At 28.2% G+C, this 24027-nt stretch overlaps 2 protein-coding genes across 2 annotated transcripts; one reads left to right on the top strand and one right to left on the bottom strand.

The window, feature by feature from the left end:
• Positions 1-14: 14 nt before the first annotated feature.
• On the top strand, positions 15-8101 carry olf186-M (Ki-ras-induced actin-interacting protein-IP3R-interacting domain olf186-M; the record flags this gene model as incomplete). The annotated part of the gene is made up of 4 exons (XM_011507781.1): positions 15-193; positions 1241-1521; positions 6430-6657; positions 6961-8101. Coding segments are annotated over 4 exons (1584 nt in total), but the record flags the coding sequence as incomplete, so codon positions are not given.
• Positions 8102-9929: 1828 nt separating this feature from the next.
• On the bottom strand, positions 9930-15059 carry LOC105368695 (nucleolin-like). Its single transcript, XM_011507767.1, has 5 exons — positions 14723-15059; positions 10875-11135; positions 10649-10789; positions 10202-10332; positions 9930-10116 (listed from the first exon to the last, which is right to left on the bottom strand). Exons 1-5 carry the CDS (start codon positions 14822-14824, stop codon positions 10098-10100), a joined length of 654 nt encoding a protein of 217 aa, XP_011506069.1. The 5' UTR covers positions 14825-15059; the 3' UTR covers positions 9930-10097.
• Positions 15060-24027: the final 8968 nt, after the last annotated feature.

Raw genomic sequence — 24027 nt, 5'->3', positions numbered from 1 at the left:
CTGTTACTTCAAACTTAGCATCCATTGTTAGACAGCAGAGTATCTCTGCTGATTTAGAAACACTCTCCATTACTGATTGCTCTGCTAAGAAAGCTTTAAATGAAGAGAACTATTTAAGTCAATCAAATATGACTGTTTCAACACCAATTACGGTTCATACTTCACCCACTATAGCTTATTCAAATGTATCGAGGTAATGAATGAAATAATTAATCATATATATATATATATATATATATATATATATATATGTATGTATATACATACAATATATTATTATACAATTTCAAATAATCTTGCAAATATATTATCAAATATATTATTGCAAAGTATAATTATTTTAAGTTTAGCTGTATCGTAGAAATTTTGTTAGCCTTTAAATCTGTTTTTAACCATCTTTTTCCCTTAAAAATACTGAAAATACAATATTTACTTGATTATATTTGAAAAAGTATATTTCAATCTTGTATGGATTTGTTATATTATATTTATATTATATTTAAAATTAATTTTATTCGACAACTTCTTAAACTGTATATGCTCATCTAAATAATTTTAATTTACTATTGCACTTCAATATGTCGTTAAATGACTTTGGTAAATTTTTTAACTAATTGGAAAAATACATTTTTTAATTTAGTTTAATAATAAATACTATAGTAATAAAGATAATTAAGATGATAATTATTTTACTTAGCTATTCGTCAAATATTTCATGGTTCACCATTGTGTAATGACATAATAACGTAAGAGCACAATTGTAAATGTATAGCTGTAGAGTACAAGTATATATAGTAAAGTAATTCAATTAATTTGCTGGAATAAATATAGTTACAGAATGATTAAAAGAAGTAGATCGCATGAAAGCGTCCTCTCTTATAAAGTTTCAACAAGCTTCAACAAGAAATTTTACTTGCTGATCAACGTAGCTGTATTTTGAGTAAAATTTATTTTGGACTTGTAATATAAAACGTCGTTGTCACATTTAAATGGTATATATTACAACTCGAGCGGGTTTAATTAAGTTTACAATGAAAATAATGTTTGCCATGTAAATGGGAAAAAAGTAGGCAACGACAACTAAATACGGCAAGATAGTTGCTAATAGCACTATCAAAATAAAAATCATCAAATGCTTAAAAAGCATCATCGAGTATCGTTATTATCTTAAAAGCAGCGAGATTCCTCGGTGGCAAGTTAAATAATGGTAAAATTTATCGTTGCACCGCTGTCATTGCAGACTGGCGCGAGACCCGAGTTTTCAATCCGATAGCAGTCACTGTAGCAGCGTCGAGAGTCTTCTTGAACTGAGACGCGCTGACCCGGAGGCGGTGCTGCTGAGCCTCGGCTTCGGGGGCTGCGCGAGCAGTCCTCGGGACACGGGGCCACTCTCTCGCATACCAAAGCGCTTTCTTCAGCCGTCGAAGCTGAAGGGGATTGCCATTAATGACTTTGTCAAGCATCAGCAGGAGACAAATGAATCGCTTGATTCTACATCCCTCGGGTATCGAGGGCTCACAGGTATCGTACCTCTGCTGCCTAAAAGACACTTCGTTTCCTAAAAGATAAAATTGTTTTTCACTTTTAAACGCGTATCTCATCCTCCTCAAAAGGAGGAGACTCGGTCCATTCTTGTGATATAACGAAAATTAAATCGACCATTTTTTCTTCAGTCTTGGCTACAAAAAATTCTTATAAATTATCTTAATGTTGTTCCGGTACAATGAATATCCACGTGCGATAACTCAATGCTTAAAGTTATTAAATTGATTGGCATATTTACGACTTAAGTCCTAGTTTCATTACCAAGAAATAAAATTATCATCTATAAGAATAAAATTGGACCCACTCGAAATCGACGATGTAAATATATTAAGTTCTTCTGCCTTCTTTGTTAATTTTTGTTTTCAAAGGTAAAGGAGATGCGATAGGTACCATTTGATCAAGTATAAAATCCATAAAATGGCAAGTAAACTTATTTCAAATGAATCTGCTGAATAAACAAAAAAAAAAAAAAAAAAAATTCAACCATATAATCAGCTAATTTCATGTAATAAGATTTATGAACTGAAGATTTATGAATTAATAAGCATTTTAACGCATACGATAACATTCTTTTTTTTTCCTTTTTTTTATAATACGTTTTCCATTTTCAATAATAAAAATCGATCAAATTGCAATTATTTATAAGATCGCTGATTAATATTTGCCCTAATGTAGTAGGGTCAAAAGAATACACACAGTAGTCGGAATTATTTATTTATTTATTTAATCATTAATTAATTACACATTAGATGTAACGCTTATGTATTATAAATTGAGTATGTAAAGTTAAACTTTGATAAATAGTAAAAGTAAGCCGAAGTGTCATTGAAACGGTTGACTATTTATACTTCCATTTGTATTTAGATTTATAATCTACTTGAACAAATTGACAAAAGTTTGAAAATGATACGATACCATCACTTTTATAAAATAAATATGTAATCGTCATATTTTTAATGGTGACGCGAGTTTATTTTCCTATTTAATACGTTGCTATTTTAATTGTACATATTAATAATAATAAACTTTTGCCGATCTTTTTATTTTTATTGAATTCATCTTGATACTAGAGTTCATTATCTTTATTATAATTAAGAAAATGTGGATAGATATGAGAACTGATGTGGAAGTTAGTTAAAAAGTGCATTAAAAATTAAATCAATGAATTATTAACGAACGCCCTTGTTATATATGGCTTCTACACAAATGATTATGTCGCGGTAAATTTTCATTTAAATAATAGATAAAAATTATTATACTAACATCTAGCGATCATATTTATATGTACAGAAAAAGAAAAAAAAAAAAGAAAAAAAAAGAAGTAACGCTACGATAAATTTACTAATACATTGCTTCTTTTTTTTTTTTTTTTTTTTTTTATTTTTTTTTATTTTATTAATAATTTCATTTCAATATCAATGCAAGTGATTGGTAGCCGCTATAATAACTACACTAACCACTTGTATAATAATCGAATTTATTTATTTATACAAAAGTTAAAAACTGTTAACGAATTCACGATCGATCGCTAATTTATCTAATCACTGTGTGTGCTTTGCATATAAATTTTTCTATCGATTCATTGTTAATGCAAGGATATTTCAATTTTCCAAATTGCTTAATTTTTAACTTTTGTCTAGATTATAATCGTTCAAATACTATTTATTAACCCAATAGCACGCTTAAACAAAAAATTTCAGGATTTATAAGGTAATTAATATAATAACACTATATATACATATATATTTAAAGTGATATTTTTAAATATATTTGTAGCGTTGTACTGGAAAATGTTTAAAATTAAATTTAAGAGTAAGACGAGCCAATGCTCTCGGCAGTTAAATTATTGTCCATAAATTATAGTGCTGGCTTTGATGAAAATTTTAAATTTAGCTTTAAAATTGTTTTCAACGTCGCCGCTTGACTTTGAATTTCATTTGGCTTCGAAAATTTATCCAAGTTTATATAATCTCAATCAAAAGAGCCGGTCGCCGGCTACCTTTTCATTTTATTTATAACGATGTAAATGTTTACTCGGGAATTAAGCATTCTTCCAAATAATATATCATCGAGTATCTAATCAAATCATTAATGTCAATTATATAATTGACAAATTATAATGCAATGTAATAATGAATTGATGAAAGCAACGTTTCGATAATGGAATGTGCATCAATCATCTGTTAATACCAATGCAAACTCTATAAATGTTTACTCAGCCCTTCGATGCGACATATGCAAATTTAAAAAATTCTTTGCCAATCATCATTATCGCACGATTCTGCTTTGGGTACCAGAACTTGATAATGCCCTCTTGAAAAATCGATAATGTCTTGCACTTGCTGAACAGAGAAAACCAGAACGTTTCAATATTTTGTAGGAAGCGACGTGGGCACGCCGAGTGTCCGTATACGACCACGGAGTCGTCGACATTCCGGATCCAATGGCTCCGTAAGTCCTTATTCGAAGTGAAGCGTCACCGCGTACGGATGGATGTCCTCGTCACATGCTCTTTCAATTTCTTAAAATGACCCGTGGCGTGTACTTTTTTAGTACTAGCAGAGTCAATGTGTCGTCATTGTCAAAAGATTTTTGGATCAAAGTATTGTAGAAAAATAGATGCTCAATATTTTGATCATTATTCGACAATATTATTTTAAAATACCAGTTCATTCAAGTTTATTAAAAGAAAAATTTTAATTAATAAGGTAAAAAACAACGACAAATATTATCCATTGTATAATGATACAGTGGATTTCTTGATTTTAATAGCATTAATGAAACCGAAGCTTTAATCATTATTTACAAGTAAATAAAAAAGTTCTTATAACATTAATAATCTTATTATCGCGAATGATTATTGTAATATAATAATTATATAAATATATATATATATATATATTTTTTTTTTTGTTTTGTTTTTGTTTGTATAACTTAAATGAAAGCTAAAACGTAAGCTAAGGCTACGTTAATTAAGAAATCAAACATTCATTCGAAATACACAATTCTGTTTATCTAATTCTGAAAGATTAAGTTCACTTTTAAGAAATTTAGAGAGTTTGTAACGTACAAAGACATTTTTCCACTTTTCGTATTTTTCCCTGAGTTTTTTTTTTTTACACGTTTTGTTGTTGCTAATTACGTCTGCATTCACCGTAGTCGGAGGCACGAGCAAGTGAGATAAAAGTCACTTTCATTTATCTCACGCATGTTTGTGTTCATTTGAAGCCAGAGATATTTCAGCATGTCTAACAATTTTTGTATTTGCATTTTCGTGTCATTGTATAGAATATATATGGCTTGTCCCTTTATGCATTGCCTAAGTTATGCTTCATTATTAATTTAGACCTTTGTAATATATAATTTTTTTTTATTTTTTTTTTTTTTTTTTTTTTTTTTATTTTTTTTATTTTTAATTACTATTTCATTAATAGTAACACAGTTGATGATATATCTTGAGAAAAAGGCTCGATCAATATCTTCAATATTTTGAAATTCTACGTCGATTAATTTTGAAATAATCAAATAAATAATTTGATATTCAAGCATGTTTTTTATATTTAAAGAATACTTCAATTATCATTAATAAAATTCGTTCGTTTTTAAAATTCACGAAATATTAGAAGTAGTATAGTCTAAGCTATTATATTAAACATTTTTTGTTGTTTTATACACTCGACACAAATGAATTGCAATTTTTAAATTCATAACGCATAGTAGTTGATCCGAGTGTGTGTGTGTGTGTGTGTGTGTGTGTGTGTGTGCGCGTGTGTGTGTGTGTGTGTGGAGTTAATTCGATTAACCTTTATTAATGTATTAATCAATATTTTTTATAATTTTTTTAGTTTTTCCAATGCTTATTAATATTCCACATTATTTTTTTCAGACAATAATTTTACGGGGATGATTTTTTCGAATGAATAGCTTAAAATTTTCCCCTAAATTAACTGTTTTGTAAATATATTTCATTTGCTTTAATATATTTTTTTTTTATTTTTTTTATTTTTTATAAATTTAATTTGTTCGTTTTATTTTTTTCAATTATTATTTTGTTAATAATTATAATTTTAATGCTCAATAAAAGTTTATAACTACAGATTGACAGTCGAATAATTATATTAATAAATTTATAATTGTGAAACTTCAATATATGGTATTATTGATTCTGAATAAAGGAAAAAAATAAAATTCATTATGGTATATTATTATTAACATAACAAAGTTATTAAATTAATAAAGTTGTTACATTGTCTACCGATTTAACAAATAAATTTTTATATATATTTTTTTAATAAATTTGAAATGATTAAAATACAAGCAATTTAGATTATACTATAGTTTATTGTTATAGAAAATTTTGTTAAATTATTTTATTAATTTTTCCTTCGAATATTTAGATTTTTTTTTTTTTTTAATTGAAAATCCGTTATTAACTGTTACTAAAATACATCCTCGTAAAAAATCTTAATAGTAGTCATATAGTAATTAATTAATTCTTGTATAATTGTATTTGAATAAACAAGAAAGTGTATTGCGTAAATTTTCAATTGTTGCTGTTAATTTAGTAGTTGTATAACGACAATGTGATTCATACACCGTTATTAGAAAGAATTCATTATAAAATTGAAACAACGGTAGACAGTTTAAACTTTTAAATCGAGATTTTAAATTATTATTATTATTATTATTATTATTATTATTATTATTATTATTATTATTAGAACGTATTATAGCATTTATGCAAGTACGAATAATAACACAGAAACAATTTGTAGAAATACTGCATTTCTTGATATTGCAATGGCTATTACTTACGTTTTTGTTGATTAATTGTCCATTCTCATGATGATTTTCACGATTAAACTCGTCGGCAATGTTCCGCAGGTTCGCCGTATGTAGCTCCATCCGAAATTGTACAAAAGATTATGCAGCGGCTACGAGAACACGAGTACCACGAACTTGACGCCTACACTACATATAATAATAATACAGTACCTCACATGCTGCAACAACAGGAAAACAAACTGTCGGTCCTATCACCTGACAATCGCCAGTTTCTCGATAGACCGAGATCGAAAAGTCCTGATATGCGAAACAAGCGGATGATCATTGGTAAGATTCTCGCTATAGATTTGATTTATATTCTACATAAATAAATGGGGTTTTTATTTTTAATGGTCAGTTTCGTCTAACTCTCATCATTTTCTTCTATTAATGTTCGCATTAAAAAGGCTTATCAATCTATTATTTTCAACGAGTTACGAATTATTTTGATAACAATTAATGTAAATGTTATATTGACTCGAGTTTGTCAATGTCATTTCTTTAATAAATATTAACCATAGTAGGGAATTTTGTCGTGTTATTTCATTCCATTACAACGTATTAAATGTATAAAATTTTATTTTTAACAAGGTCAAAAGTCCTTTGCCTTTGGGCACAACGGCGATCTCATAGAAGTCAGCTCATCAAGGAGTCAAATGTCGACGCAAACAAATAGTTTGTTTAAGTTATTGGACGATACGACCGCGCCAGATCAAATGGGACCAACGTTCATCGCGGACGAAGAAAGTATGACAAATAATAATAACGAATTTTCTAGCGGAAAGTCAAAGCCAACATTGGTCGATCTCGATAATTATAGTGGGGAGAACAAAGACTCTATTGAAACTGTTGTTTTTACAGCCGAAGACAATATCAATGCGAATAATAATAAAATTACTGACCCACTGGAGGTAGAATTATTGTCCAGCGGCAACAGCGGCAACAGCGACAATATCGATGAGCTTGTATATTTAAGTGACAGTAATCAGCGACGAGCTAGCGAGGGTTCTTGTAAGATATTTCATTCGGAGTATGAAAAGGGTCGAAGATTTAGCGACGGGCTGACGCGCCCTATGAAAAAGAACGAAAGTACGTCCGAGACTTCCTCTTGCCCTTCGTCTTCATTAGCGAGACGCAAAAGTTTAAAACGCCAAGCTAAAATAGACGTGGAGTCGTCGTTCGAAGACGTAATGTCGGTGGACATTGATACGGATGGGTCGCAAAGATCCGGCAGTTTGCATCTGAGGCTTCAGAATAAATGTGTTCATTGCGGAAAAGTGGAGAGCGATGAAAAGGATGATGAGGAAGAGGCCGGCCTCTCGTGCTGTTACAAGAGGACCAGTCAGGACTGTTGGCTCGAGATGGAGAAGGTCTTGCAGAAAAATAAGAAACTTGAAGACGTCGTGGCGAAGAGTCGCAGAGAAATGGCCGAGATCAGGGATATGCTAAGTAGTGTACTTTCCGTAAGGATGGAACCTGGATTTTAAGTTCCTAGTTGAAAGCACGACGTTTCAATGCACTATTAATTCAATATGATTTTGTTATTTGATCTTTACATTGTGAAACATAGTGACGTAGCTTTATCTGTGATTAGACTCTGATTGAGAGTGACGGATTATAAATATTGAAATTTATTGTAAAAAGTAGAAACCCTTCGTACAAAGTGGAACGACACTCTAAAAAAATATGAAATAAGCCATGCGTACAATAAGATTTTTCATTCTTTTATCTTATATTTATTTCTTAAAATAATCTATTTATAAATAGGAATTTATGAAAAACGAGGCATAATAATTTAATTACTTTAATAATCGTTTCTCCTAGCTTTGAGTAAAAAATCTTTAAAAATATATTAATTTCAAGACTTGGTTCTTAATTATTTGAATTAAATGTGCGCTTTAAACACTGAAGTTATTTTAGCTGTGTATTAGGATATTGTGACGCTTATTGGTATGTAAATATGTTGTTAGTAACGGTTACAGCAACGTAACTTAAACTTAATGACAAATAATTGAGAAAAATAGTACACCATTGATAAATCAAAGAAGCATTTAATGCAATAGCAACTTAAAATAAAGTGTAATATCTTTTATTTCTTCTAGCCCAGTACTTTCTGTTTTAAAATATAGTAATTAGTTTGTTAAACGTTTTTATGTTTAACATTTAGTACAAAAATAATTCTTACACTTGAAACAAAGTTTATTGTAATTAATTGCATTTTTGTATTATGCACTAAAACTTTAATAATTACAAGTCATAAAAGAATAGATTACAAATCATTTTAATGTACAGAGTTTTATTATAATCTCTTTGATTTTATTAAATTTAATGTTAAAAAAAAGAAAAAAAGGAAAAAAAAATTATTGCATACATTTAATAAGATTTTTAAATTGATATTGATTTTGATAGGAAAGCAAATTTTTTTACTATATATATATATATATATACACGCATATTCAAATAAAGCGTAATCATGATATACTTTAGTATTACTAATAGTTATTTTTAGATGATGAAATATATAATTAGTAAATCAATCATATTTTTATAATTCGTAAAGCTATTGAAAATATTATAGATCTACTTCGTCGATACGTTACTTGCATTGTAAAGTTCCTGTTAAAATTGATTGAATTGCCACGTGAATCATCGTTCTTATTAAGTCTATTTATTTTTCAATTGCAGCCACCAATACTGAACAATTTTTATTTTTATTCGATTTAAGAAGAGGGTTTGAATATTATAAAATCAAATTATTGAAATATTAACATTTGCCGGGTAAATGATATAGAAGCTTTTAATGAAACTTATTTTTATTTTGCAAATACATTAGAAAATTTTTTGAACAGTGTAGACTTGTAAGTTAAGATTGAATAAAAAGCTTCAACCTTGTATTATTTATGTAATAAAATTACTGCTTGTTTTAGATGTAATTATTTAAATTCAACTTACTTTCGATATTATTTCATACATTAAACGTTAACATAAGTTTCGTTGAAAAATTGATTTATTAAATATTTATATAATAAAATAAAATAAAAATTAAATCAGACGTGTATTAATTAAGTTACCAGATATAATTAATATCTTATATAATGTTAAAGAAAAGTCTAGTTCCTTGTAAATGCATCTTAATGAGTTTAGTTGTATTTCTTCAATTCCACATCATAATTTCTCACACACGCAATCTAAATTGATATTTTTATGAACTTAATTATAAACACATTAGCTTGTTATAAATGCTCTATGATCAAGTAAAACATCTAAAGTCGTCGCTTCAATAAAAATTTACACAGTAATTTAAGTGACAGAATTTTGTTTGAATTCAGTTTTCTTAAATAATTGTTTCTATTACAGCAATAAATTTTATTTTCAAAATAATTAAAAATAACGTCAGAGTACAAAAATGTAATAGAGTACAAATACACTGAAAAATATCACCTGTATAATCAAACCATTAATAGTGTTTATACAACTGATTTGAATTATAAAAGGTGTATTTGTTTTAATATATATATATATATATATTTTCTTTTTTTCTTTTTTTTTTTTAACAATGATTACGTTATAAATTGTATTAGAAACAATTTTTAATTCAGTGACGTTTATATATTCAAAAATGCATATCTTATTGTTCCACATTCGTACATTATTTAACTCACGCTTACGTGTTTGGCTTTGTCAGTGGTTGATCTTAAAAGATATAAAGATAACGTAAGATGCTACACTTATTCTTCTTTTTCATCCCTACAAATTAAAACATCCAATTATAATATAATTATTTTATGTTAGTTTTCAGCGTTGAAATGTAATAATTTAAGAATTAACTCACTTTACTGCTGCTTGTTGCTGCTGTTCAGGATCAAGATGAAGTTCTACGATTGTTTCTTGCCTACTTTGCACTTTAAATGTTACTTGTGCTGCAAAGTATTTATCTTTGTTGTTAACCGACCATCCAGAATACTAAAATATAATTATTAAAATAACATAATATAAAAAAAAAAAATATATAAAAAAAAAAAAAAAAAAAAAAAAAAAAAAAAAAAAAAAAAAAAAAAAAAAAAAGAATCCATAACATATTAACACCACAACCGTTTTCATCAACATTTAAAATCAGTACTTTTCTTTAAACATAATTATGGTATGGCAGTATTCATTCAGTATTAGTTTTGCTAAAATAAGACTAAGCTTCATGTTTAAAGTAAATTAATTTTTATTACGACAAGTTGTATGAATTCATCTTAAAATGAAAATTATTAACGCCGAAAGCTCGACTTACTGTAGAGGTGCTTTTGTATAGAGTCTTGCCATTCTCAACAAATGGTAAGTACTTTTGAAGTAATGCTTTTCCATCTATCCTCCATAACGTCGGATCCTTGTCTCCATTAACATCGGCTTTTGCGACAACAAAAGCTCCCGACTAGAAAACATTATACATGATACATTAATATTAATTATTTATATACTATTAAGAAATACACGGTTGAACAATGATAACTGCATACAGTAAAGTCCTTTGGTGGAATTCCAGATGTATCATTGAAATTATTATCATCTGAATCTTCTTCTTCTTCATCCTCTTCCTCCTCTTCTTTTCTGGTTCGTCGCTTTCTTTTTGTCTTTCTACCGGAATCAGAATCAGATTCTTCATCTTCCTCTTCCTCCTCTTCTTCTTCCTCGTCATCTTCCTCCTCTTCCTCTTCTTCCGAGTGGTGTCGTTTTTTGGCTGATGCTCTTCTTGGTCTCTTCTTTACTCCGCCTCCAGTCTGCAAACGAAAATTTGTATAAATAAAATATATATTCGAAATTGATAATTTTTCCAATGCAATGAACAATATATTTAATTGACCGATCGGTGCACAATTCTTACAAATTATTGATAATATAATAATTTCAATATTCTAAAAACTATCCTATATTTACACATATAATTCTTATTTATGCTAAAAATAGTTATAATTCAATATTTAAGTAATTATTGTCTTATATTAGTTTCAATTAATCTCCGAATGTTGATAAATAAATACAACCGTAAACAAAGAAACTTGAATTATTTTTCGCAGTTATTGACAGCCGAATCGCATAAATATTTTGGAAGTATATTAAATCAAAATTATCCAAATTAAAAATTCGAATGAATACATATATATATATATATATATATATATATTAATATTATCTCAAATATCACAAGAAATTATTAAAATGTCGTAAATATATTTATAATGCTAATATATATTTTTATATAAGTACAGCGTTGTAATCTCTTAGGCTCTTTGATATTGAGCTGTGCATATTAAAACTCTATCATGTAATAATATCTTTGCGATATTTCGATTGCAAATCGATTCACGCTTAAGATGTATTGCATTGAACGAATTAATTTCTCTCAAATGTCTTTACTTAAAGTTAAAGAGAAATATTAAGTAAACAATAATATTCTATATTGTATAAGATTTTTCTCTTTCACTGTAAGATTAATTGATATAGAGGATGGCGTAGAGATTAAAATTTTTTTATTTAATACCATGTATGTTGTAAACGTCTCTTGAAACAACGAAAATCATGACTAATCAATTGTAGATAAAAAAAAAACTAGCGTTGTTAACGAGGATCATGACTAAAAAAAAAATAAGATATAAGATGATGTGAACGCTTCGTCCCATTTTAGAGGGACACAATATTTAAATTATATATACTTATTTTAACTAAATTACGTTAATGAAAATGTAGACTTGAATTCACGGAATAAGAAAAAAAATTATCAATTATACAGACAACCTCCGTTTTTTCTCAACTCGATATCAGTATTCTCGAGTGTTCTTATTACTTTGTTGGATCGTCGAGTAATGCCGACTATGTATGTGAGGCTGTATTTAATCTCAATAAAATAAATTTATATTTTATAAAATTTATTATACAAAACGAAGCGATTAATTTTTTTTTTTTTTTTTTTAATATATATACATATACATATATAGCTGATACTATGATAAAATATTAAAATAATATATTTGTGTAATATATCGCATCGATACACAAGTCAGTATATTTAAGTAAGTAAAAAGTTGTGCAATCTGAAATCTATTAGTTTATTTATTATTATACAAAATTTAAATGTATACGTATATTCTGTATAAAAAAGGAAAGAAAAACAACAACAACAACAACAACAACTTTGGATTGGCAAGTCTTATTTCCAATTTTCAATTATTATCCGAAATTATAGTAAATTAAATTAGAGATTTAAAATAACGCTTGCTAATATTAAAACCCTTTTTTTTTTCATTATTATTATAGTTTTTTTTTTTTATTAATTATGGTTATATCAGATCAATAATATATTTCTTTTAAAAACATGCCTAATCGCTAAATTATATTATTGTTGAATATATAAAAAAAACAAAACAAAACTATGACGAATATCGCAAAGTAAATAAAATAATTTAGGCACTGTATATATAAGTAAACATGTCGACTTATTTTAATTTTACTACATTGATGCCTGCATTTTAAATGAATAATAATCTTATTATAATAAATATTATAATGGGCAAGATTTGTCTTAGTATATACGTATCGATGGTATTAATATATCGACGCATAAAAGTATGTGTTTAGCACAAACTATATTAAACATGTGATTATTAATATTATTAGCCTGAATATTGTAAAACAAAATTTGTTATATACTTTCAATGACTGAAAAAAAAAAAAAAAAAAGAAAAGAAAAAAAAAAACAATACAGGCGCAACTTTTATTATGAAATTCATCATCGGCATTGATTCTTTTTAAAATAACTGTCTAGCTTCGGAGTATTATATTCTCCATTGGACGCGCTCGATTCAAACCTCAAAAGCTAAAGTTACCAAAGACGTTGGTACGCTCAACATTACAGCCATATTTTCGTTATTGGGTTTTTCATGGAATACGCCAGCCCATCGGCACATTACTACATCGTGCAATTTATGTTTCGGCGTTTGTGACAATGAAGTGACGGTAATGTTAAAATGACGATGACGATGACGACAACGACAACGACAACGACAACGACAACGACAACGACAACGACGACGACGACGACGACGACAAGTTCTACTTGCGTGCATAGTTATCTGACCAGATTGGAATATGGATATGGATAACTGGAAATAGAGTACGCAGTGCGACGACGCATAAGGCGGTTACGTACGCCAGTACCGCTGCCGACTTAACGGCAAACAAAACATTAATATAAATTAATACTTTTGAATTTACACAATTGAGTCGTTGCACCTATGGCTTCCCTCCGGTCTAATCGTCCTATCGTTATTACCTCGCGAACGTATTTTATAATGATTTTCGTTGGAGAAAGAATTGTAAGGAGCGCGCGCTTATGGTCGTTGGTGCCAAGTGCCGTACGGCGACAGCAGTTGGCGCAACGACATAACGAAAAGAAAAGAAAAGAAAAAACAATGATGGTCATGAACCGGCGCCATTGGCCGGCCGGCTTGAAGGAGAAATAGACGCAGCGTCGGGAGATTCGTGGAAGAAAACGTATCGCCTACAATAATATGTATCCACCCAACCTTTAACCCCCCCCCCCCCGGACCCCCCCGCCGCCAACTCGCCTGTAGCGTCAGCCATCGCCCCCTTTCCCCGTTTTCGTAGATGTTTTGGTGCACTATTCGAGCGGCGTGCGCGTATCGATGCCCCGACCTTACAATAAATAAATGCGGAAGCGGCGTTATACCCTTCGCGCCATGCCTTTTCCCCAAGTAGCGGATGCGTTTTGATAGCGACGACACACGCACAAAACACAACAGATAGGAAGAACGCCAGAACGTTCTGAGAAACGATGATGACACAACGAAGGAGTATAAGAGAGAGAGAGACGGGGATATTTTACGAGAGTATGCTGCGCGCGATGTAAATATGGACACGCGCGGGCGCCCGCGCGCGCGCGTGCGTGCGTGCGTGCGTGCGTGCGTGCGTACGTACGTGCGTACGTATCCGTTTGTCAATGGCATTTATATGATTCAGCCAAGGCAATGCCATGGAGACTTTTTACTATGTCGAGTAATAGGTGTGGGACGCGAGTCGATTGGCGAACGACGCGTAATCGAGAAAAACTGACGAACTGTACTGCAAGTAGCTACGCATGGGACAACGATAAAAGAAGGTCGCAGAGGCTGTTGAAAAAAAAAGAACATCATCGACCTCGGGAGACCTTTTTGTTTTATTGAGCACGCGCGGCGGCGACGGTAAAAAGTGAGGTTATGTGCTTTGGCAGCTCCGTGGTAGCTTGGCACGCAGAAGGTCGCGTGATCGTTATCGGCACTCGAGGGGATGAAAGAATAATGGGATACGCTACCTCTTGGCCGGGCGTCCAGTCGTCACCGGAATTGCCGTCTTCTTCGGGATCGTCGGGATCGTCGGCGGAGAACTCTTCCTCCGACACGTCCTTCTTCTTCATGTTGCTTTTGCGCGGAATGTTTGCGGCTTTGTTTGTTTCACAAATAAACTTCCGGGCTCTCAACGAACTGACGAAACGCTCTCGTCGTCGTGGCGTCTACTAAACTTCTTTATTCCCTTTACAACGAAAAGGTAGACGTGCGACGCTCAGCGATCAAGGACCGCAAGGGGCTTCTGTTACTCGTATGTGTGCAATGTATGAGCGAGTGAGAGTGTATGAGCGTACGAGCGATTTAACGCGAGGAATAGAGAGTACAGCGTGCGTGCGCATGCGAGTCGGTCGAACCCTTTTACATACTCGGCTCGATTACGAATGTCGTGAATAATTTTGCGAGTTCAGTTGAAGCGAGAGAAATGAAAGTTGATCGTTGTTAGAGATTTCTTTATCTTTTGGAGCATTTGTATGATCGTGATCGTACGGTGGATCGCGTCCATCGATCAACATTGCACATTAACGAGCATAACGTCCCTAGTGTAAAAGGGTCAGAATTAAAGAGGGACAAGGATAGAGAGGGGAGAATAGAAAAATGAAAAGCTTTCTCGCACTTTCCGATAAACGCTAAAGGAAAGTAGGGGTAATCAAACAATAATTAATCAAGGAATAGAATTATTTATAGGTAATACTTTATTCCTTTGTAAATTATCGGATTTATTGTGAAAGAAAGATTGCGCACCAATGCAGCATCTAATAAAATCCGAACGAACGAACAAAATAGAAAAAGAGAAAACGAAAGAGAGTGAGTGAGGGAGAGGGAGAGAGAGAGAGAGAGAGAGAGAGAGAGAGAGAGAGAGAGAGAGAGAGAGATAAAAGAAGATATGGCCGACGATTGCGCGCGCGCGTATTTCTCGAAAAGAGGGGGAAGGTGGCGCGGTATACGTTCTTGTTGCAGCAGGTGGATGTAAGTTGGCAGTATTTTGTCATTTAATATGGCTTATTAAAGTAAACAGCATGAATATTAAAATAAACGTCTCTCCTCTTCCATATCAAATGCCTGCTCCTTAATAGAGATATTTTCAAAATGGCATGTTTGCCACAAACGTGCACGCGCGTTTATAATAAATATGATAAATGGATGTATGCACTTTTATAAAAAGTATTTCAAGCTAAAATTCACTAGATGGCAACGCTGAGTTGGAATCGGTAAAGTTATTACTATAAATTTAGAAAATAAAACAACCTACGTTCACGAGCAATTTATTAACTCCATTGATTTGATAGTTGGCGAAGGGCAAATGCAGATTGGCTCAAGTTGAAAAAGTTCCAATGTAGTCAAACTGAAATATTTTAAATAAACAAATTGTCTCTTTCATTATACTTTTATATGTTGTATGTAATATATATATATATATATATATATATATATATATGTTGTATTTGTTATTGAACTTCATTGATTTTACGCATCTATGTAAGTGAATTTTATACTTAATCAAGTCAATCGTTAAAGATTTTACGGCTATCATAAATGTAATTATTTCTTCTAATACTAATCTTACGATAATACAATATTGAATGAAAGATTTTTATTTTTCATTTATCTTTAGCCTTAATTTATGCAGCCATTGAACTATAATTAGAATACGATTTTTTTTTATCATTTTACCGTCTACTCGGATTACGATTAAATACAATTAAATATTATTTAATTTTATATAAATTGAGCACTTAATTGTCATTCTGAATTTAAAATTTAAATTTACTTTATAAATACCTATTGTAAATTCATACATAAAACTTCAATTTCATATTTTATGAATGACAATATTCTTATTGTAATTATGTGTATTTTTAACAATAACATTAAGTTATAAATTAACTTAATAATAATATAGAATTTTATTTTTAATTAAATACTTATTAATTCTCTCGTGGCTTAATGGTGAATTTAAAATATTCCATAAATTTTTTTTTGTTTCCAATTTTTTAATGGCCATTAAAATGAAAAATTAATATAGCAATATTATATATATATATATATATATATATATATATATATATATAAATAGAGATACTTACCGACACGACGAAAACATTGGATCGATATAATTAATAATATGTTTGTGTTCGTTTTAGTTGGCAGACTGAATTTGTCAGTAAGGTTTTCTTTTTTTAAAATGAATTTACCAATGTCTAAATGTTATATAAATTAGTTGACATTAATTAAAAGATAAGCACTAAATGTTTTATTTTTATATAACGGTATATAGGTCTCTAAATTATATTGCTGCAACGAAGATTCATCATATAATAATATAACATTAAAATTTTGTTTTTATTGATAATTAGATTTTTCTATTTTCATTAGTTTATAATTGTAGTTTCCATAGTTTTTATTACGAGTCTCGTTTACAATCTACGAATCTTGTACATATTTGTTTACTATTTTAAATTAATTGCTAATGCGTTATTCATGAGGATAATAACATTTTAAATAATTTATCTTTAATTACATATATATATATATATATATATATATATATATATATATATATTAGTAATACGTTACTACTTTAATGTTTATATCATAAATAGTTTATATTAATAGACATTTTATTTATTTATTTTTCAAATTTAATGAAATATAAATGAAGAACATAATAAATATTTTTATTAAATGTAAGTAATACAAATTATTATAGGTCGTTATTATTTTTTGGTTTTTATTAAGCTTAAAATAATCAGAATCGTGTATAATATATGACTAAATAAAATATTAAATCAAGATTTGAAATTTATGATATTTTATTTTTATTTTAGTGCGTATTCATGCTGTTTTACACATTTATCAGATTTCACATTTAGTTCAACAGTAACTGAGTTATTGTTAAATGGTTAAATTTGTAGATCTGTTTTTACGTCTAAAACTTAACAGCTTCTTTACAATATTTTTCTTACCATTTACGTACATATATATGTATATATATATATATATATATATATATATATATAATATTGCACAATAAACCCATCGTAAGTTACTTATAATACAATTTGCCTCTTACCATATAACGTTTTTATTGAAATTTATGATTGAATAAATATGGCTAAAACTTTCTTAAAGTAATTACAATATTTGTATAGTTTTTATAAACGCTTTACTTTATACTATTAATAATGTACAGGTAAATTAATTTCTTAAAGTATAACATTTAATTTAAAACTTTATGTTATTTAGAGAAAATTAGTAAAAACGAAATATACAAAAATAAAGAAAGATGTGCTTATAATTTTAAATGGATATTTAAGGGCAATAAATAAAAATATTAAATAACTAAACCAAATTTAATTATATAAAGGAAATATTAAAGATCCAAATACACGAAAATAATAGTTTAATGTTATTTTATAAGAGTTTTAACATTATATGCATATAGAATATATTAGTGTATATGTTAAATTGACGGTGACAGGTATACATTAAAGTATTTTCAAGATATTGTTGTTTGCGGTAGCATATAAATATAATTTGCACTAATTAAATTTAATATATAAAATATACAACTACGATATACTTAATTATTTTTACTTTGTTGATAATTGAATTTCACGTTCCTCTCTACTGTTTTATTTGAATGAATTGTGATTGATATCAAACTTTTCAGAGGATACGCGAGTCTCGATTTCATATTGATTGAACCGTAAAATCGTTTACTTCTTTTATACTCTAATCACTTACTAATATATTGATTAGTAAATCTCACGCTTGCATAAGCGTTTCTATATTTATATTTTACCTTACGGTTCTCTCAATTCGCGGCTCCTGTTTATACTTGATTGAAAAGGTAAGTATGTATATATAAATTTACGTTTTATAATTATTGACTCAATTTATGTACTACTTTGTAAATTGAAAATTATCATTGGATTTATAATTTTTTTTTATTTAAAGCATTTAAGTTTAATCATTAAAATAGAATGAAAGAAAATAGTCGTTGACCAATTGTTTTAACTAATTCTGATCATAAAATGTCTAAATTTAAATAAATAATACTTAAGTAACTATTTACTGAGACTTTTAGGTTTTTATAGTCTTAAGTTTGTCTTACAGATATCAGAAGTAAGTATGCATTGGATATAATTTATTAAAATAAGTGGTAAACTTCCCGCTTGGCCTGTTAACGGCCAAGTTTAGGTTTGCTGACTGACAAAGCAATATAAATGAAGTAGCTTCATTGTACATGTAAAAGTGCAACTTTTCCACCTCTCTCAAAGTCTTTCTATTTAACGACGAGTTAAACTCTTTCAGAAAATAAAGGAAACAAGGCAGTCGATCTATAGACACAGTTAGAAAATGATCGAGAATATCGCGTCTACTCGTTGCTGAGACGAGTAAGTCGACGCCTATTGAAGTTTTAAATTTTTTATTCAAACACATAAACCGTTTAATATTCATTTCATTGATCAATTAAATTTTCTCGAAATTTTAAGCTTTTTAACGTCATGTTTATCAAAATTTATACACATTAAATAATATAATAATAGAATAATAATAACGATTATAATATTCACATCTCCATTAACAACATTACAATATTCATATAATAAAACAAAATTGCAGAATAATTACATTTATATAAGATAATCGTGAAGCATATATTGTAAAATTCGCTATATTTTTTTCTTATGAAGAGTGACACTTTCAAGATTAACGACATTACATCCGGATATAATTTTTATGATCGTTTAATCGATATGCTGATAGACATCGATTAACCATGAATTATTAATAAAAATGTCTATTATTATGTCTATTATTTAAAATACAAATTAATAATAAAAAAAATTCTATAAATTGGTAATGAAGATTTATAAAAAGTTTCAAAATATGTACATAATTTATAGTGAAATATTTTTATCTAAGGAGTCTTTATTGATGTAAGAATAAATATTTGTTTCAAATTCAATAAAGTGACAATAAGTTGATTTTAAAAATCAATTTCGATATCTGCATGAGCTTTCGTGTATTTACCTTTTGTAATAACTAATATATTGTTAAACTTTCAATTTCTTAAAAAAATATTTAAATAAAACTTGTTTCAAAATCCATAACGTAGTATTATTACATTTTAATATTTAGAAATTTAAAAAAGATCTTTAGATTTCTAAGTTAGTACACATTTTGTTAAAATGTACAAAATATTTGTTTAAACCTTGGAATATAATTAAATCGATACTGTATAAAGAACAAACCATTTTAAGTTTAACAATATTTATAAAATAATGATAAAAATAATCTAATGTTTTTACAGGATTAAAAATTATACGAAAACGGCAATTGAAAAGAAATATTTACTTTAGCATTTCATTTTATTAACAAATTTGCATATTTGTTAAATCGATTTATGTACTGTTATTGTAATCCTTATAAAATCGTATCCAAATCATAATTAGTTTATTATTTCAAATGCTTCAAGCTATGTTCTGAAGTGCTTTTAATGGAAATAGGTAATAATTCATTTATATACACAAACACAAACAAACAAACAAACAAACAAACAAACAAACACACACACACACGCACGCACACAAACGCGCACATAAAATTCTTTTTTATACTTTACGTATTGAAAAATAACACAAATCTTATAAGAAAACAAATTATGAAAGCATACTTTTAAACAATTACAATGAAATAAATGTCGAAAGGTATTTATATTATAAATCGATAATCGCTGCCATTCGTCTCATTGAAAGAAAAAAAAAATTAATAAGAGAGAATGCTCGGTACAGGCGAAAAGTACTTAGGGTCGATTTTTTTGATAAACGGAACCATTTATTATAAAGTACCAGAGGTACGCTTTATCCCAGAAAAGGAAATTCAAGAGCAAAAGTTTTCCAATACCGCGTCATGTGTGACATACGTTAATTGATTGTCACGTTGGTTATTGACGATCTTTGGTAGTTTCGAGAAATTTCAAGATTTTATCAAAACACTATCTACAACTGTGCTTGCTTATTATGCCATTATCCGTAGTCCAAAATTAGAACATTAGCGAAACTTTTATCAATAAAGTAAGAACCTTGTATATTAAAATCTTTTTTATCTAATAGAATTTTTTGCGAAATCGAGCTTCATGTTTATGCATTTAATGATGAGCTTAATATTTATATACTTAAATAAGTTTAAAAGTAAAATAGGTTTTAAAATATAATGAAATTACTTTTCCGACCTATCGAACGTAGTTTTTCGATATTGAGCAGTCAAAGGCGTAATTTTAACGTATGGTCAAATGGTCTTCAATTATATGCTGGAGCGTAATTGCCTACGTGAAGTTATAATATAAATGAAATGTAAACTGTTATTAAAACATCGTAAAGTAAATTTTCAAAGAAATAATGATATTTTTTACAACACAATATGTATTTGTCAAATATGTATTGTGTATATGTAAATATGTAAATATTATTCAACATTGTCAACTAATACTGCTGTAAAGAAGATATGTGGATTATTCAGGATTTGTTATATGGTTTTTAATAGTTATGTGGAATGTTACTTTGACATTCATTTTAATTGTCTAGAATTTTTAATTATATACTCCTATCACGATCAATGAGAATTATTAAAATTTATATATTATAATAGTTAATTGTTAATTATCTTATTTTTTTTTTCTTATCATAAAAACATTGTCAAAAGTAGACTTAAAAAAATTACAAAAAAATTACATTCGATTCTCTGTTACGAAAGTATTAATTTTTTTAATTTTTATAATTATATCTATTTGTAAATAAAGCTAATAAGCTTCGGTGAAGTTTTCAAAATAGCAACTAAATTTTATTAAATCATAATTACCAAATAAACTTTTATCTTGTTTTCATATCTTGTGTTAAATTTTGCTTTAATCGGATTAACTTAATGTTGTATAACAGTAGAATTTCTTTTACTGTCCAATTTAATTTACATAAGTTTGACCATATGGTGTTGAAAATTCAAAACACATGCAAATAACTATTAAGTACATGCATACCAAATTGCTAAACTTTGCCAAAAATGTGTCACAACTATAGTTTAATAAAGTTTGATGAAGTTTGACTTATTTATACAAAATTCTCTTCTTCGGAATTATAAATATTGTGTTATTAAATGAGTAAGGAAAGCGTTGAGTATTTTATATAATTTAATCATAATTAGTAACTTTATATACTCTAATTTTTATACTTTATTGTTTTATTTTTAGTCATTTAGTAATCGATAAGAGAATATGTAATTAGTTAACAAAACAATGATCAGCGTAATGAACAAGTGTATATTATAATCGTATTTTTGTCACTATATAAATTGCCATTCTATTTTATTGAAAAGGACTTACACTAAGATGTAGTAATGTTTTACAATTGATAGTAGACGACATAATTTATAAAAGCATAGTAGTTTTATTAATAACAAAGTGTTCACGCTTTGCAATAGCTCGAACAGAATGTTAAATCTTCTGCGCTTGTACGAATTATTATGCTGTGTACATTAGATTCCATATAGGAGTATTGTAATAAAAAAAAAAAAAAATAGTTTGATACGAAGCAAATTATTACTCTCTACAGTTGGCGAAGCTATTCGCCACACCATGAAATCTCATCATAATAAAAGCTTGAGCGAGAAGATCGTTAAATTTCTAACCACGTTTAATGCGAATTATTGCATATCGCCTAATATATATATATATATATATGTGTGTGTGTGTGTGTGCGTGCGTGTGCGCGTGCGTGTGCGCGTGCGTGTATTTATACGTAGGTGTCGTTGTGTACTGTTGGGGAAGTAGTACTTGTAGCGAAAGAGATGAGCTTAAGTTTTAATGTACTTAATTAAGCGAAGGTACGTTTATGCGTTTGAAAGAGCTAAGATTTCTTGTTTTATAATCTATGTAAAAATAATCGAAACAATTTATATTTTCTTGAAAAATAATATACTTTTCGTACTTAAAGTAGTGACTTACTTATTGTATATCAGACTTTTATCATGACTAATATTATATAAATGATAATGTCCTGCTATATTTTGAAATGTTTATATTAGAAAACTGAACTTTCGATACAACAGACTATAAACCGATTACTTTCCTTCATTTTCCATTTAATTTTATATTTTAACTATTTTACGTCCATATTTCCTTGAAATTTTACAAGTTCTGAATATATTAAGGTAACTCTATGTAATATAAGTTTGTTATTTTTCCTTTCACCGAAACAGAAGCAATTACCATTATAATTTGTAATTAAAATTTTTATAAAAGTAGCGTAAATGATAAAATAGTTCAATTAAGTGCGAAATAATGCGATAATACAAAAATAAAAACAACAATAAATTTAATAATAATTTTTATAAAAAGTCATGCCATGTTAATTAAACATAAAATAAGTTTTAAAAATAAAACAAAAATCGTAAATTCTAATTATAATACCTTTCATTTTTGTTGATTATAATTTATCATATATATTATAACTATTAATTCTTTCTGATTAATTTATGCTCTTTTATAGATTTTCTTATTCTTAACTTTTTAGCATAAGAAATGCAATAGGAAGAAAAACAAAATTAAGGTTTTTTGACTCATACGCATTTTATTCAATCTATATCATAGTTTGAAACAAGGAAAAATACGGAGAAAAACTCAATGAGAATTTACTAAATGAGTTTTGTAAATATATAGTACGTACCAGTAAAGTAGGTTATCTAAAACAAGATACTTGTACCTACTTATATTCACTGTATTTTATTTTATAAAAATAAACGATAAAAATTTACACGTACTAATATACGAAACATTACACAATGTATTTGCATTTGCAATTTATTTTGAAAAAAAAAAAAATTTAAAAAAAAAAAAAAAAAAAAAAAAGAATCGAACGACTAATTATTTATTGACTGTATTGTAATTTTATTGATCGAACCTTAATTAACATTACAAACACGAGCTACAATAATTCTAGCAGCATATATATTTATTGATAAAGTAAAATATTTAAAAATTTATTTAAAAAATTTATTTTCCTTTTTTCAGATAAGTATTTGACGAATTTGAATTTACTGGAGGTAATAGGATAGTTAATAGAAAATAATTTTCTTTTTAATTTTATAGTACTATACTATTTTATTAACAATTATTCATTGATATTAATTATATTTCAGTTGAACGCATATTTAAATAAAGTTTTATTAATAATATTATTAGAACGTAATCTTATTATAAAAAGTTATATTGTCT

Source organism: Ceratosolen solmsi, unplaced genomic scaffold (assembly GCF_000503995.2).
Source record: "Ceratosolen solmsi marchali unplaced genomic scaffold, CerSol_1.0 scaffold10, whole genome shotgun sequence".
Taxonomy (NCBI): Eukaryota; Metazoa; Arthropoda; class Insecta; order Hymenoptera; family Agaonidae; genus Ceratosolen; species Ceratosolen solmsi.
This window is presented reverse-complemented; position numbering and strand designations above follow the sequence as displayed.

Excerpts from the sequence above, each read along its gene's own strand:
- LOC105368695 (XM_011507767.1), bottom strand. The coding sequence starts at position 14,824 with ATGAAGAAGAAGGACGTGTCGGAGGAAGAGTTCTCCGCCGACGATCCC. Across the intron at positions 11,136-14,722 it reads ACTGGACGCCCGGCCAAGAG|ACTGGAGGCGGAGTAAAGAA; the intron begins GTAGCGTATCCC and ends TTTCGTTTGCAG. Across the intron at positions 10,790-10,874 it reads TTCCACCAAAGGACTTTACT|TCGGGAGCTTTTGTTGTCGC; the intron begins GTATGCAGTTAT and ends AATGTTTTCTAG.